Raw genomic sequence first — 13,406 nt, forward strand, 5'->3', positions numbered from 1 at the left:
AACCAAGTGGCCGCAGAGCAGTCTCTTAGCTAGCAAATCAACCTCCAAATTCAGCAGCGAGGGGAGAAGTTTGAGGAAGCAATAAAGCTGCAGAGCTGAGCGGGCGCTGTGTGACACGACGGGGGCAGCCGCTAAGCCAGGGAGAGGCTTCCCCCCGAGCTGCTGCCCTCAGCCACGTCAGGACGGTTTTATTTAATGCTGCTGAAAAGGAATGGAAGCAGGGCACTGAGCAGTGCTAAAATAATTAAAACGGTGACATTGCTGACCAATTTTCTTTGCTCCTCAGGCCCCTAGCCACAGGCTTATGGTTCTCCTGTGGGTTCCTACGATTTAAACTGGAGTAGGCTGTGGCAGTGGTCAGAGGAGAGATGCCAGGGAGCTAAATATTAAGGAGGCAGGACTCTTCTCCTTGAGCTAGAAAGCTAAGGTCCTATATCATCTAGCCAAGACACAGTTAGGGAAAAGAAACCACAGTTCACAGAGAAATTTCTGGACTAAATCTGGCAGAGCTCTGCAGGGTGATATGAACTGCAAACAACTGGATGTACATTTTCTTGATTCAAGGTACAAAAAGAATAATTTACAGGAAAAAAAAAAAAAAAAAAAAAAGAGGGAGAGATGGCATAAGAAGGAAGGCACTAGTTACATGACATCAAATGAAGTTCTCCCTCTAGTTTAAATTACACACTCCCTCTTCTTTAAAAATTTTTTTTTTTTCTTTTTCTTTTTTTTTTTTTTTTCATGTTAGATCTTCCCCTGGACCTTTGGCTTTGAGACTAGCATAATCAGCCCCAGGTCTGTAACTTTTTTACAAGCCACCTTCCTCTCCTCTCTCTGCATATAGCTTCAGACAATTCTTCATCATTAATTTTTGTTTTCAGGCCACAAAAATGCAGCAGCGTGCTAAAACTGGTGGGGAATTCTATATGCAATTAAACTACCGAAGGTGTAAAATCAGTCAGTTCCCTGCCCTTATCCTGTTTCCATTCAAATCAGCAAGATCTTTGTCATCATCTTACTTGGGAGAAAAACTGGATTTTTGACATAACAGAGCTTGAGCCAGAGCTGTCCTCAGTGTAGGTTTATTTAAGCAATACTGGCTGCTTAAGAAAGCAGCTTTTTGTGTATATTCTTGTGCTTTGTGATGAGGTCAAAGTTATATGGTCTGCCCAACATAGTCTAAATTAGAGATGTAAAGCCCAAAGGAGAAAGCGCTCTCTGGTCTCAGAGGCAGCTACAACACTTTCATGAAACTTTGTAATCATTGACTTAGTGTTTGCAGTTGTCTCTGTAGGTTTAAAGGTGATGGTCAGTATGTAACAAAGAGGGACCCAGGTTTATAAAGGGACGGGGCTCTGTTACAAAACTCTGCTATTTCACACAGGTCTCAGCTCCTCCATCCCAGCCTACCGTTCTGATCTGCTGCACCGGTTTCCCAAGAAGAATGTTTTTATTTATTTCAGTGCTCTTCGGCATACAGGGGCTTTGCTCCTGGGCTGCCTCTCCTCCTGCCAGAAGAGTGCCAAGCGCATTGCTGTCCCCCACCTGTGATGACACCGCAGTAGAGGAGGCGGCAGATCTGGCCCTTCGCCAGATCAATGCTGACCGAAGAGAGGGCTACATCCTCCGCCTCTATCGGATCTTCAGTGTCAGAGAACATCCTCAGGTGAGTTATTTGCTTGCTCTCTATCTGTTTCTGTCCTGAAGAGCCCTGCGTCTATCACCATTCCCTAGCAGTATTTATTTGAACTAGGAAATATTTCAAAAGGCAAATGTAAATTTACCTTCACAGGACTCCAGGGGCGATGCCAACTTTATGCACAGATGACTAGAAACAATTTCATCACCGCTGTGGGCAATTAGAGAGCAAAGCTCAGGCATGATTCTCTGCTGCCTGCCCCTGGTATAGCTCCAGGCATTGGTTCAAATTCGGTATGAAACACCATTACTCCAATTTAGTTTCATATTCACCTTCCTCCCACACCTCCTCCCACTGCTGTGTGCAGTTGGAGTGCAAAGGCTATCTGGTCACTGCACATTTTGCACAAAGGATGTGAGCACTAACAGGCTGTGGTGGTTTTACCTTGCCAGGCAGCTGAACTCCACCACAACGCATCCAGCTTGGGACCAGGGAATTCCTTCACAGTTTTCTAAATGATGACTCACTCCACAGAAGAAATTCAGAACTAGCTCAAGTACAAAAATTAAAAAGGGAATACCTGTGGAATATCACTCTCATAGCCTCAAATATCTTTTTTCCCTATGCGCACTTAGTTTATTACTAATTAATGTTACAAAAGCTGAATGGCATTAGCAAGGGACAACCTGAGACAAAGGCACAAACTCGTAAGGCACCATGCAAGCACACCGATAACATTCCCTGCCATGCTTGCTCCCTTCTGGTAAACTTATCCGAAGGGCAAAGAGTTCTGAACCCTAAAAGAAACTTACTTTTTTAAAAAGAGGCTTACTGCCAGATGCTTAAAGATCTGTACTGGTAAGGACATGATGCTACATCCTGCTGCTCTCACAAGGACATGGTTTCTGCAGACATGCTGTGGCCTCCAGCAATGCGCGATCTCACAGCTAAAGATACACCTTGCTCTCTGTTCTCCCTCTTGCTTTGCTCAGGTGACAGAACAAAGCAAGTGGATCAGGTCTCTGGAGAGTTTTTGCCACGTAGGACAACTCCGTGTGAGTTGGCTCAGCAGCCACACCACCAGCCACAGAGCTGGGCACCTCACCAGCCCTAGCACCAAGGGCGTACCGACAGGGGAGCCCAGCACGTGGCCAGAACTCAGTCTGTCATGTCAGCCCCTAGCGAAAGGTGCCCTATCAGGGTTATTTGCTACTGACAGTAATTAGAACAACCCTATGGCCACCGAGGCTGCAGCATGCTGGGTGCAGCCATGCTGCAAAACACTTGACTCGTCTCCTTGCTTCTCCCTTCACCTGTGCCAAGGCTATCTCAGCACAAGACAGCTCTGTGCCTTATTTGTCTATTTGGTCTGTTACTTAATTCCCTAGAGTCTTAACTTACCTCCTTAGGGCCTAGCTTGTTCTTTGTTTCCATGGGAGTTTAATTTACTCTTATTCTTATTTTTTCATCTAATATGCTTATCCTACAAATTAGGTGTTTCGAGACACTGTGTAATAGCACACTAGACAATCTAAGCCCTTTGTCACATTTTTGCTGCAGCTGAACACAATACATAATAAGCAGTCAGCTATGTCAGGGATAATTACGGAGAGTAACAACTTTATGCAACCTTCTATGCCTCTCAAAAAAAAAATCAAGAAATCTTTTTTTTTCTTTTTTTTATCAGTCTTTTTTTTTTTTTTTTTTTTTTTTTTACTTAGGATAAAAGCATTTTCAAAATGACTTCGAATTCTAATCTGCCCTTAAGCAACTTGTGGTTCAGTTTTGCTCTAATTGAAACTAATAAGCCATCTGCTATTAACTTATATGTAAGTAGGACAGAGCTTTTCTTTCATACAAGATACTCATGATTAACTTCAATGACAGACACTTAACCAAAATTACAAATCACACCAGAATGCTCCATTTCTCTCCCTTGCACCAGAACTCCCCGCCACAAAGGCAACGCTGCGCTGCTGCCAAATCTCTTCTGGCTCCAAGGCTTCCCAGCACACGTGGCGGCGGCAATACTAGCATCAGCAGTATCAGAAGGGATCTTTTTGTCAATGCAGAGACGACATAAGTTTTTATTCAATACTAAGCAGAAATCAAAAGGCCCTTGCATAACAGTCTTTTTATGAAAATTAAAATAAGGATAATGAAACCTTCAGAGAACTGCTGAGCTCTGAATAAACCCCAAATTATCCTTTCCCCAGTAGAGGATGATACATACTGAAGCAGGTAGACAAAAAGATGTGTAGATTTTATAATAACCTCATAATAACCAGCATATTAAACCAGCATATTAGACCTGGTATTAAACAAGAGAGCTACAGAAAACAGGAAATACAGTTTGGTCCACCCTGGCTGTATTTAATACTTCCGCAAACACGAAGCTTTTCAATCAGTCTTCATGATTCACTGGAGTAAATCCATCTAACGTCAAACATATTTGATTTTAAGAACATTTCTTTAATGTAACCTGCGTGCTTTTGCCTCCAGACTACCCAAAAGACCAATCTGAAAGCTCAAGTCACCAATCCCAACTTTGGGACTCCTTAAAGACACCACTTTTCTTGGCTATTACTTTCTCATTGCTAATGTAGGATAGCCTTAATAATGTTTTTTTGTTTGTTTGTATGTTTGTTTTTTCCTCGTAGAGGATATATTTAAAGTTACATCTTGAAATGAATGCTGCAGTACTCAAAAATAATTACACTTTCAATAAATGGCAATGACTTTTTTTATCAGTCTTCCTATAGGTTTACCAATTTAACCTATATTAGCTATCACCTTAAGGAGACCATGATCGTGGTAAGGAGACCAAGGTCATGGCACTTAGGTGCACTGTATGTAAACAGAAAATTATGGTTTCTTCCTTCCAGAGAAGGACCTATACAGCCAGGTGTGCGGATACTGCCATGCAACTGTATACAGTGCTGCTGCACCTCAGCTTCACTCTTTGCCTAAATAGCTTTTGATATTTTCAAGACTTTTAGACTGTCAAAAAGAAATCAAAACTGAAGTCAAAATGGTATGGATACAAACCCCAGACTTCTACAAGGCTCTTACCCTGTCAAGTGTTTTCTTTTCTCCATAAACTAGTGAAATCAACCACAAATGAATGAATGCTCCTCTCATTTATTTTGTTTTATCCCCCTCTTTAACAAAGAGATAGTCTCAGTCTGAACATGCACGTAACATTCACGTGTGCGTTCTTTAGATGTATAAATGACAGCTGGTCATTTTCCAGCTTTCCACTGCAGAAAATAAAACATGATCCTAATAAGCTGAACTAGGAGTTGCACCATGTAGCATTTTATTCCTCAGTACTAGATCATGTAATTGCTATATATATTGTGGTGTACTTTTAATCTTTCCTTGTCCCCTCCCCATGGAAACATGTTTGCCCAGATCTTAAGCCCTAATTGCTTTTTGCACCTGTGCTGCAGTGAACTGAATAAAGGTTTCAATGGACTTAAGCGCTGGTTCAGATCACAATCACTGGACTGAAGATTTGAGTGAGTCTGGAACATCCATGTGTATATGCAAGGTGCTTCATAGCACTTTCTGGTATCTGAGAGAACATTTAGATCATCTGCATCATCACAGTCATTGTCTCTTTGCAGTGCAAAGCATTCATACTTGAAGAAGACACTACTCTAAAAAATAAGAGTTTTCTATTTCTAATGCCTACTGGGCATGTTCCATGTCAGTAGTTTATTATTATTTGTAGTAATTATTGCTGTATTCTTAATGAAGGCAAACTAACCTGCCTTTCCAAACTAATCGTAATAATGCAGTTGACAATGAAATCATCACCACATTTAGTTCTTGTTCTTGGATTCTGGTTGGTATGAGAATCAGAGGGATAAACTGACACTAAAAGACTGTTTGTTCTTTCAGGTGTGACCAAGCCCATTCTCACAGGACCTGACACTCCTGATTTGCCTCTATTGAGAATTTGTCCCACACATTGTACAGTTCTCAAGATTTTTGCGTGCCTAAGCTGTGTGTTTTGTGTTTTTCCAACTCTCCCTTTGATTTCTTCTTACCTCATTCTGTACAAAACTGGGATATGACCCTTTCTTTTTTTGTGCTCAGGAGATCACTGGTTCTGTCTTCTACCTCATTTTGGATGTAGTAGATACCGAATGCCATGTACTCAGCAAAAAATTGTGGAAGGACTGCACAGCCAGGCCTGCTCATAAAACTGTAAGAATTTTATTTCATATTTAATCCCAGGTATGAGAATTACTCAGGTAGTACTGACGACAAGAAAATCCCTGCACAAGCACTTTTAGTAGGCAGCAGAGCTTAGTTAGAAAACCCATTTTTAAGGTTCAGAGTTTTCCTTTGTACTATCTAACCTCTTTTTAGAATGGCAAGATATATTTTATAAAACGAGAATTGAAAGTTACCTTTTGACCAGAACTAATAAGCAGATATATCTAAATAGCTATGATAGGACACTATGGTTTACTTTTTACAGCAAAACTGTTAATAGCTTCTTTTAACAACAGACTGTCAAGAAGGGAATAAAAGAAACTCACCTTCATATAACGTGATTTTTGTTTACTTTAATTCTACTTTTATTCCAATAACTTTGTAAAAATAGTACTAAAAAGAGGAGAAAGCAGAAAGCCCAGCAAAATAAGTTGTGAAGAAAGAAACTGATACAAGACTTTTGCTACCAGTGACCAAAATGATCCTGAACAAGTGAAAAATAAACTTAAAGAATGGAGGTTGACTAGAAGATGCCTTGCATATGGAAAAAGAAAAAAAAAAAAGAAAGAAAAAAAAAGTTGATGTAATTAAATTGTCCTAGACTGCTTCTAAAGTCAGTTACCATTTTTAAACTATAAAAAAAAAATAAATAAAATGGAAGAACAAAATAATTCAGCTCACTTCCACTTACAGCACTTTCAGCAGCAAAGGGCGCAAAGAACATATGGTCAAAATGGCTTCTATGAAGCCTAGAAATATATGTCCGAGAGGCCTTGATTATACATATGGCAATATTTAAGAAGCACTTGGAGGACACACGTTTTCAAACACAAAGACACAGTGGATATTAATAGGCCATCATTTTTTTTGGTCATAAAATCAGAGTTATTTGGTGTGCAGGGGTGGCATTATTGTGCCACAAGCTGGTTTAGCTTCACTCTTTCTTGCTTCACAGGGAAAAGGGGAAAGCTGGAAGATAGATGACTGGTTCCAGACACTCTGGACTGGTCTCCAGCTTTAGGCTGTCTGGGTTCAGTATGTTGACCCAGCTACTGTTGTGGGGGGCTGCCTAGAAAAGCACTCTGTGGCACTTGGGCAGCTCTCAGCTGCCAGAAGAGTGGCTCTGCATAGCCCTCCTGCAGTCAAGCACTGCACCAGGATTACTCAGAATTATGCTGACACCAGGGGAAGACCTGGGCTTTTATTTCTAATGGGGTTATTCAGAAGAGAAATGTGCTCCATTCCCATTTGAGTAATAACACAACTTTCTTTTTGAAAATAATTTCATGACTGTAAGAAGAAAACTAACCGCTTGCTGTCTGGGTACTAGATGATCATTGCAAGGGCTGCAATATTTATTGTTTCTACGTGTTTATATTGCTTTAGGTTTATGGTCAATGTAAAGCAATTATCTACATTAATCAGTCAAGAAAAATTGCTCATCTGAATACTTATGAGTGCGTTCTACAGCCAGGTACATCTTTATTTAATATGATCACTTTAAAAAAGGACTAGAAAAATAGTTTGCCATATAGCAATAGTTTAAATTTTAATTGTGATTATGGCAGCACAGCATTTCCATTAGCTTTCAACCGACCTAATTTTCTCAGGTCAGTGATCATAAGACCAGTGCAGTCCTGCAGCACAAAGCAGTGCAGAGAATAACTGTTTTCAGCTCTGGGAAACCCTGCAGAGCTTCTATGTGGGCTTTTACCCTCTGGTCCAAAAAACATTTTTATGGGTTTGCGAAGGGCAGGCTAGAACAGCAAGCCTGTTCTTACTGTCAGTAGGCTCAGCTTTTTTATGCAGTGTCTCTGCCTGCATCACAACATTTTTATGGGTCTGCACATTAATAAAGATTCAAAAGTGTAGAATGAATCCAACCACGTATCGTTACTCCAGGAGACTGGAGGGTAAGCGGGCTGGGTTGGGGGCACAGATGTGTTTGGAGTGACCTACACTGTCAACATGCTCTACGGTTCTTCTCCTTAATGACATTGTTTTGTTTAAATAAAAAGTTCCACCCAGATATATTTGGGCAGTATGTCCTGACTGCCCAGTTGATGACTGTCCAACTGAGCCCAAATATTTGGAGGCTGCTGTTCAAAGCCTTGGCAAGTTCAATGAAGAGAGTGAACAAACTCATTATTTCTCTGTCCTCAATGTCACAAGAGCTTCAATGCAGGTAAGCCAAAGCTCATATGACCTGCCTTAACCTTCAGGAAGTATGAAACCTCTTATACTTCCTATGATTTGTTATGTTTCACAGACTGTGTAGAGGTTGTATATGTTTAGTACAGAGATTACTCCCACGGAGAATTCTGGGAAATCTGCATTAATCTAAGACTCTGACTCCATCTGTCGCAAAAAGAACAGCTTTTTCACAAAGCTGAAGATACAGATTTGTGTTCCAAAGTTTAGCAAAGCTTCACTGTGAGCTCTTTTTTCCATTGAATTAATGACTCCCAATTAGAAGGTACTTAATAAAGCACAGTCACTCCTTCTAACACATACCTGTGATACACTAAATGAGTTAAAGCATGGTTGAAAATTAATTTTAGGCTAACAGAGAATTAGTGATCACCTGGCTAAATACTGTTTACTACAGTAATATCCAGTCTCTCTAAAACTCATTATGTATAGACAGCAAGGTGGATTTCACTCTGTCTCAAACGGTTAGGTAGTATTACAGTGCAGTATTTCATTGCTCCCATTTTCAAACCCAGGGGTACCTATATTTCAGGTGTGGAAAAAGTGATCTTCATTAAAGCAGCCTGAAATGATCAACAAGATACTGAACCGAGTCTCTGGATATATACTTCTATGTGGGTGCATACTTCTTATGAAAACCAAACTTGTTTGAACTATAGCTAAAGTGAGTCATTAGGATTGGGCATATGTAAGAAGTAAAAAATAACCAGGCAATAAAGTAGCACTGGCAAAAATCATTCTCCTGTAATACAGCTAACAACAATATCCCAAATATAACCTGCTCCTTCCACACTTAGCAGGAGTTTTACATCCATTTCAAGGGCTGTAGGACTTTTTCTCCTTCTTGACAGATGCACAAGGGCTAATTCCCACTGGTTTCTTATTAACAGTGGGTCATCGGTCCAGCATATTTTGTAGAGTTTGTAATTCAGGAGACATCCTGCTCCAAAAGTGACTCGATTGCTGACATCTCCAAGTGCAAGCCTCTTTCATCCGAATTAGCTGTAAGTATACACAACTGTTTTTCAGATAATATGGTTCCTTGGCAAATACTTGTCCTGTTGCTTTGGTTCTCTGCTGACAAGAATCACACCCCACAGGTCTTTCTATGGGTTGTAGCTTCAGCTCGCATGTATACAAATTACTTTAGAATAGAAAAAACATTTCAGTAAAAGCTTCAAATTCTTAGCTAGAAGTCCATGAACAAAGAAAAAACAAACAAACAAAAAACACTGTCCAGAAAAGGGTGGGTAGCTTTACAAAAGAAACATTCTTAAGGCTTTCTTCCAAATAAACTGATACAGACAAAGAATTGCAAGCAACGTATAAAGAGCCTCTCCACACTACAATTGAGTTAGCTAGGGAAAACATTTAGGAACAACAGAAAACAAACAAACAAACAAACAAATAAATAAATAAACAAACAAACATAAGAGAAACTGAAAGACTACATGGACATGCTGACAAGAGATTCTATTTCAAGTCCCATCTCAACTGAGATCCCAGACATGTTACCTACAGCCCAGCAAATATATAGTTGTTAGAAGAAACATCTTGTCATGGATTCTTCCACTTGTATGATTTGAAATTGTTTTTGCCTAAGAAATATCATTATGTTCTATTACACCTTGCCTAAATGGGGATATTTTGCTAGCGCACAACTTAAGCATGCTGTTGTAGTTGGATCTTAAGTAGCCAGCTTATTTTTACTCTTGTGCTACCTAGCCCTCCTTTGCAAACATAAAGCCTTTTTCAAATGCTGCCTTTCTTCGTAAGCTTGCCAATCCCAAAATAAAAGTGCCCAAGCTGCTTATCCCTTCAAATACATGTAGAAGCTATAACTACTCAGCCTTTCTTAATCACCTATTTTACAAGATAAGAGCTCAATATCAGTGCTACAATGTGAAAATAATACTTGCATTTTCTTCTTCCAGAAAATGGGTTTCTGCAAAGGCTCTGTAGTAAACAGCGACTTGGAAGACAAACAATCTGTCACAGTATCTTGTGAAATCTACAGTCCTCAGGTATTTCTTAATCTAATCTTAATATTGTAAGACTAACACTCCTTTGGAAAACAAGAATCGAACTCTTGAAAGCCCAGCCATTTTTAAGTTTTCTTATTCACAAAGATATGGGCTTTGAGAAAGTGAAAAGGCCAAATCAGGAAGAAATCTCTCTTGTGATAAAGCAGACTGTTGCTAGGTGGATAAAAAGGTAAGAGAATAAGTGTAGAGTCAATCACACAGGCTGTGTTCAGAACACTCAACAAAGAAATCGTAATAAATAGCAAAGGGAATACAAAGTGTAATAACTGTGCAGTTACCCAGGATTCATAAGAGGTAGTTCCATCGGTCTATCCTTGGAGCTTCTGTTCTGCAGCTGGTCTCTGAAGACTGGAAATGCAGCAGATCCTTAGTATGAAGGGTGACCTTCATATCTGAAAAAAAAAAAATTGTAACTACTTCAATATAAGTGATGTTTATTGCCTGTTTTTCAGGATCCTGTCACTGAAGAAGAAAACCAACAAACTAACCAGCAACCTGGAGAATCCAGTCAGAATCAACAACTAGCTTCCCCTTCAGAAACCAATCCTTTCTCCTTACATCTAGAAAAAACAGTGGGCTGGGTTAAAATTCTTCCTCCTTCAACTGAGGACATCTCTCCCTATAACCTACCTGAAAGTCAAAAAGAACATGAAAATAGAAAGCCAGTTCCACCTACGGCTGTAGGATCTACGTCCAGTCTGCCAGCCCCTGATGGAGAAAAGACTCAAGGAGACAAACCAGACTTGACGAAACCAGTCACTGCACCAATTATTCTCCCCTTCCCCGAAGAACTTTCTCTCTCAGAATCATGCCCAGGAGAAGCAAAGGAGAAAAACTCCATCCTACATCCTTTGCTGACTAGAAAGCCTGCCAATGTCTAGGCAGGAGCCAGTCCCCTTAACCACCTGCCACAAAGTGGCTACGTGGTCTTCCCACTTATGTTACATCTTTAAATAAATAAATTGCTTACCACAATCTTCATCTTTGGAGTTCTCAGTTTTCTTTGGAACAGCCCAGGCTGTGCTCTCGCTGCGCTGACCAGGATCCCCAGCAGCCAAACCTGTGGGATAGGGATGCTCTCAGGGCCCTTACACAGTTACACTCTACATAACGGTGTATAAACAGGGAATAGGACTTCCACACTGTTTAGCATTAAAAGCTAGTGTTTTTTCTTATTACCTTATAGGTCAATCTCTTATAATTACTATTATTATAACTATATAAATATTATATATAACATTATAATATATCACATCATCTTATTATACAATTCATATTATTATACGATACATATTACATTGTATTTTATTATATAACCTCATAATTAATCCTATTTATTTCCCAAAGAAATCAAGGACAAAACTACATAGTTTGAACATAATCTTACTTTTACTTCTGCAGTTAATTTTGCAAGAATTGTACATTTTCTACTGTTTGTTCATAGTGTTTCTATTTCATCCATAAAAAATACATGAGCCCCTGTCAAGAAAATGATTGGTGTCACAGTGAACAGCACAGAACAAGAAGAGGAAAAAAAGAACAAACAATCTTTAAACAATAGATGACTCAGGGAATTATGTTATAAATTACCTAATTTGATGCCTTTCTTCAATATGACTGCCCATTTGAAAAATTAAACAGCATTGTAAGTAATGAATGGGGGTGGGATTTGGAACACAGTAATGATGTGAATATTATTTTTAACTGATGAGATGTATTTTACATGTCTTTGATTATTTACACAGCATTTATTTCACCTTTTTTTTCCAACCCTCCAGAAGAAATTCTGAATTATTATAATGAAACATTATAAAGACATAAACAGAAGAAATACCCTACTGCATCAGAAGAGTGGTTGATCCAACCCACTATTCCTCTCTCACTGTGGCAAAATGATTATGGTTAGGAGAAGCATATAAGCCTGCCCCCCTTCTGCAATCCATTCCCCTTCTACTTTTCTAGTATCTAAATCATTGTACTAGGGATTTTAAAGAGTACTTCTCTGCTTAGACCTAGTATCCACTTGTACTTTCCAAGAACTTTTGGAACTTTTTTGGTCCATGCTGTTGGAGCATGGACCTGCTGTCCATGTGTGGGAAGTGTGTCCATGAACTTTTCTAAACCAGTTCTGACCCTGCTGATATTGTTTGTCTCCACATCGTTCTGTGGCAAAGAGTTCAGGAAGTTTACTACTACTACATAGAGATATACTATTTTTATCTGTTTTAAACTGATTCACACCAGTGTTAGGTGCACATCACCATCATATTATAAGATACCACATTTGGCTTATATACTACCAGAGAACTATTAAGTGAATTCCGAACTAACTATAAAAGAATGCCACTGCTTTGGCTTTGGGCATTTTTGAATGTGATTTCTCAGATGACAGACATGCTAAAAGTTGGCTTTCACTGAATAAGAATTAATTTAATGAGGGTTAAGTGTGATTGCCCACAATATTTCTTAGCGTTTTTCACAAAAATAAGTCAAAAAAAAACCTTCAAAGTCAAACATGTAAACCCAAGTCAATTATGCAGGTAGCACCTTTTTCTGTAAGAAGCTGATCCAATCTCTCACACCAATCTGGATTTGGAAAATTGATCTGAATCTGACTTTGTCATTTTGGGCTCACGTTGACTTTTTGTATTTTCTTATTCAGAGGTTGAATTTTGTACTGAAACCTTAGCCACTCCCTGACAGTATCATTACTGCCATTTAAGAAAGTCTTGAGCTATCCTAAATAAAACATTTTGAATAAAACAAGACAATATCTTCTCCTTTCTGCTTTGTAGAGAATACTGAGATATGCTGCGAAAGCTATGAATATTACTATGCACTGAATCATTTTAATAAATACTAAAAAATCAGCAATTCCCTAAGTAAGTCTTTTGAAAGCTACTACAGCCAAAGAGCACATAAAACTACTTACACTGAGTGCAAAGTTAGATTTATATCACTTCATGCCATGCCTCAATTGTGTTGGTATTAAGCCAGTCAATCCTATTCTGTGTGCTGTTCTGAAAAGATGTAAAGCTGATGAAAATCTGCTCAAAATTTTCCCAACCTAGACAAGTAGCAGGTACTTACATAGAAGCTATAGACCACCTGCTTGCAAGGGCACATTGGGCTACAACCCTTCTCCAAATGTGAGTGACCTTCTTGTTTCCCTTTCACCGTTTCTCTCCTCATTAAGGACCTGCAACAACAAGAATACGGATATAGCCATAATATGACCACAAATATCTCAGCGTATTTGTATTTCAGCTATTTTCATAGTAAAC

At 39.2% G+C, this 13,406-nt stretch overlaps 1 protein-coding gene across 1 annotated transcript; it reads left to right on the plus strand.

Moving 5' to 3' along the window:
* The first annotated feature begins 1,444 nt into the window (after nucleotides 1-1,444).
* FETUB (fetuin B) lies at nucleotides 1,445-11,003 on the plus strand. The gene is made up of 7 exons (XM_032193542.1): nucleotides 1,445-1,666; nucleotides 5,744-5,854; nucleotides 7,253-7,340; nucleotides 7,885-8,051; nucleotides 8,968-9,081; nucleotides 10,012-10,101; nucleotides 10,575-11,003. Exons 1-7 carry the CDS (start codon nucleotides 1,445-1,447, stop codon nucleotides 11,001-11,003), a joined length of 1,221 nt encoding a protein of 406 aa, XP_032049433.1.
* Nucleotides 11,004-13,406: the final 2,403 nt, after the last annotated feature.

This window comes from Aythya fuligula, chromosome 9 (genome assembly GCF_009819795.1).
Source record: "Aythya fuligula isolate bAytFul2 chromosome 9, bAytFul2.pri, whole genome shotgun sequence".
NCBI lineage: Eukaryota > Metazoa > Chordata > Aves > Anseriformes > Anatidae > Aythya > Aythya fuligula.

What these genes read in the sequence shown, in the direction of transcription:
- FETUB (XM_032193542.1), top strand. Translation starts at nt 1,445, where the DNA reads ATGTTTTTATTTATTTCAGTGCTCTTCGGCATACAGGGGCTTTGCTCC. An exon ending in GTGTCAGAGAACATCCTCAG is followed by an intron (nt 1,667 to 5,743) that starts GTGAGTTATTTG and finishes TTTTGTGCTCAG; the next exon opens with GAGATCACTGGTTCTGTCTT. An exon ending in CCAGGCCTGCTCATAAAACT is followed by an intron (nt 5,855 to 7,252) that starts GTAAGAATTTTA and finishes ATATTGCTTTAG; the next exon opens with GTTTATGGTCAATGTAAAGC.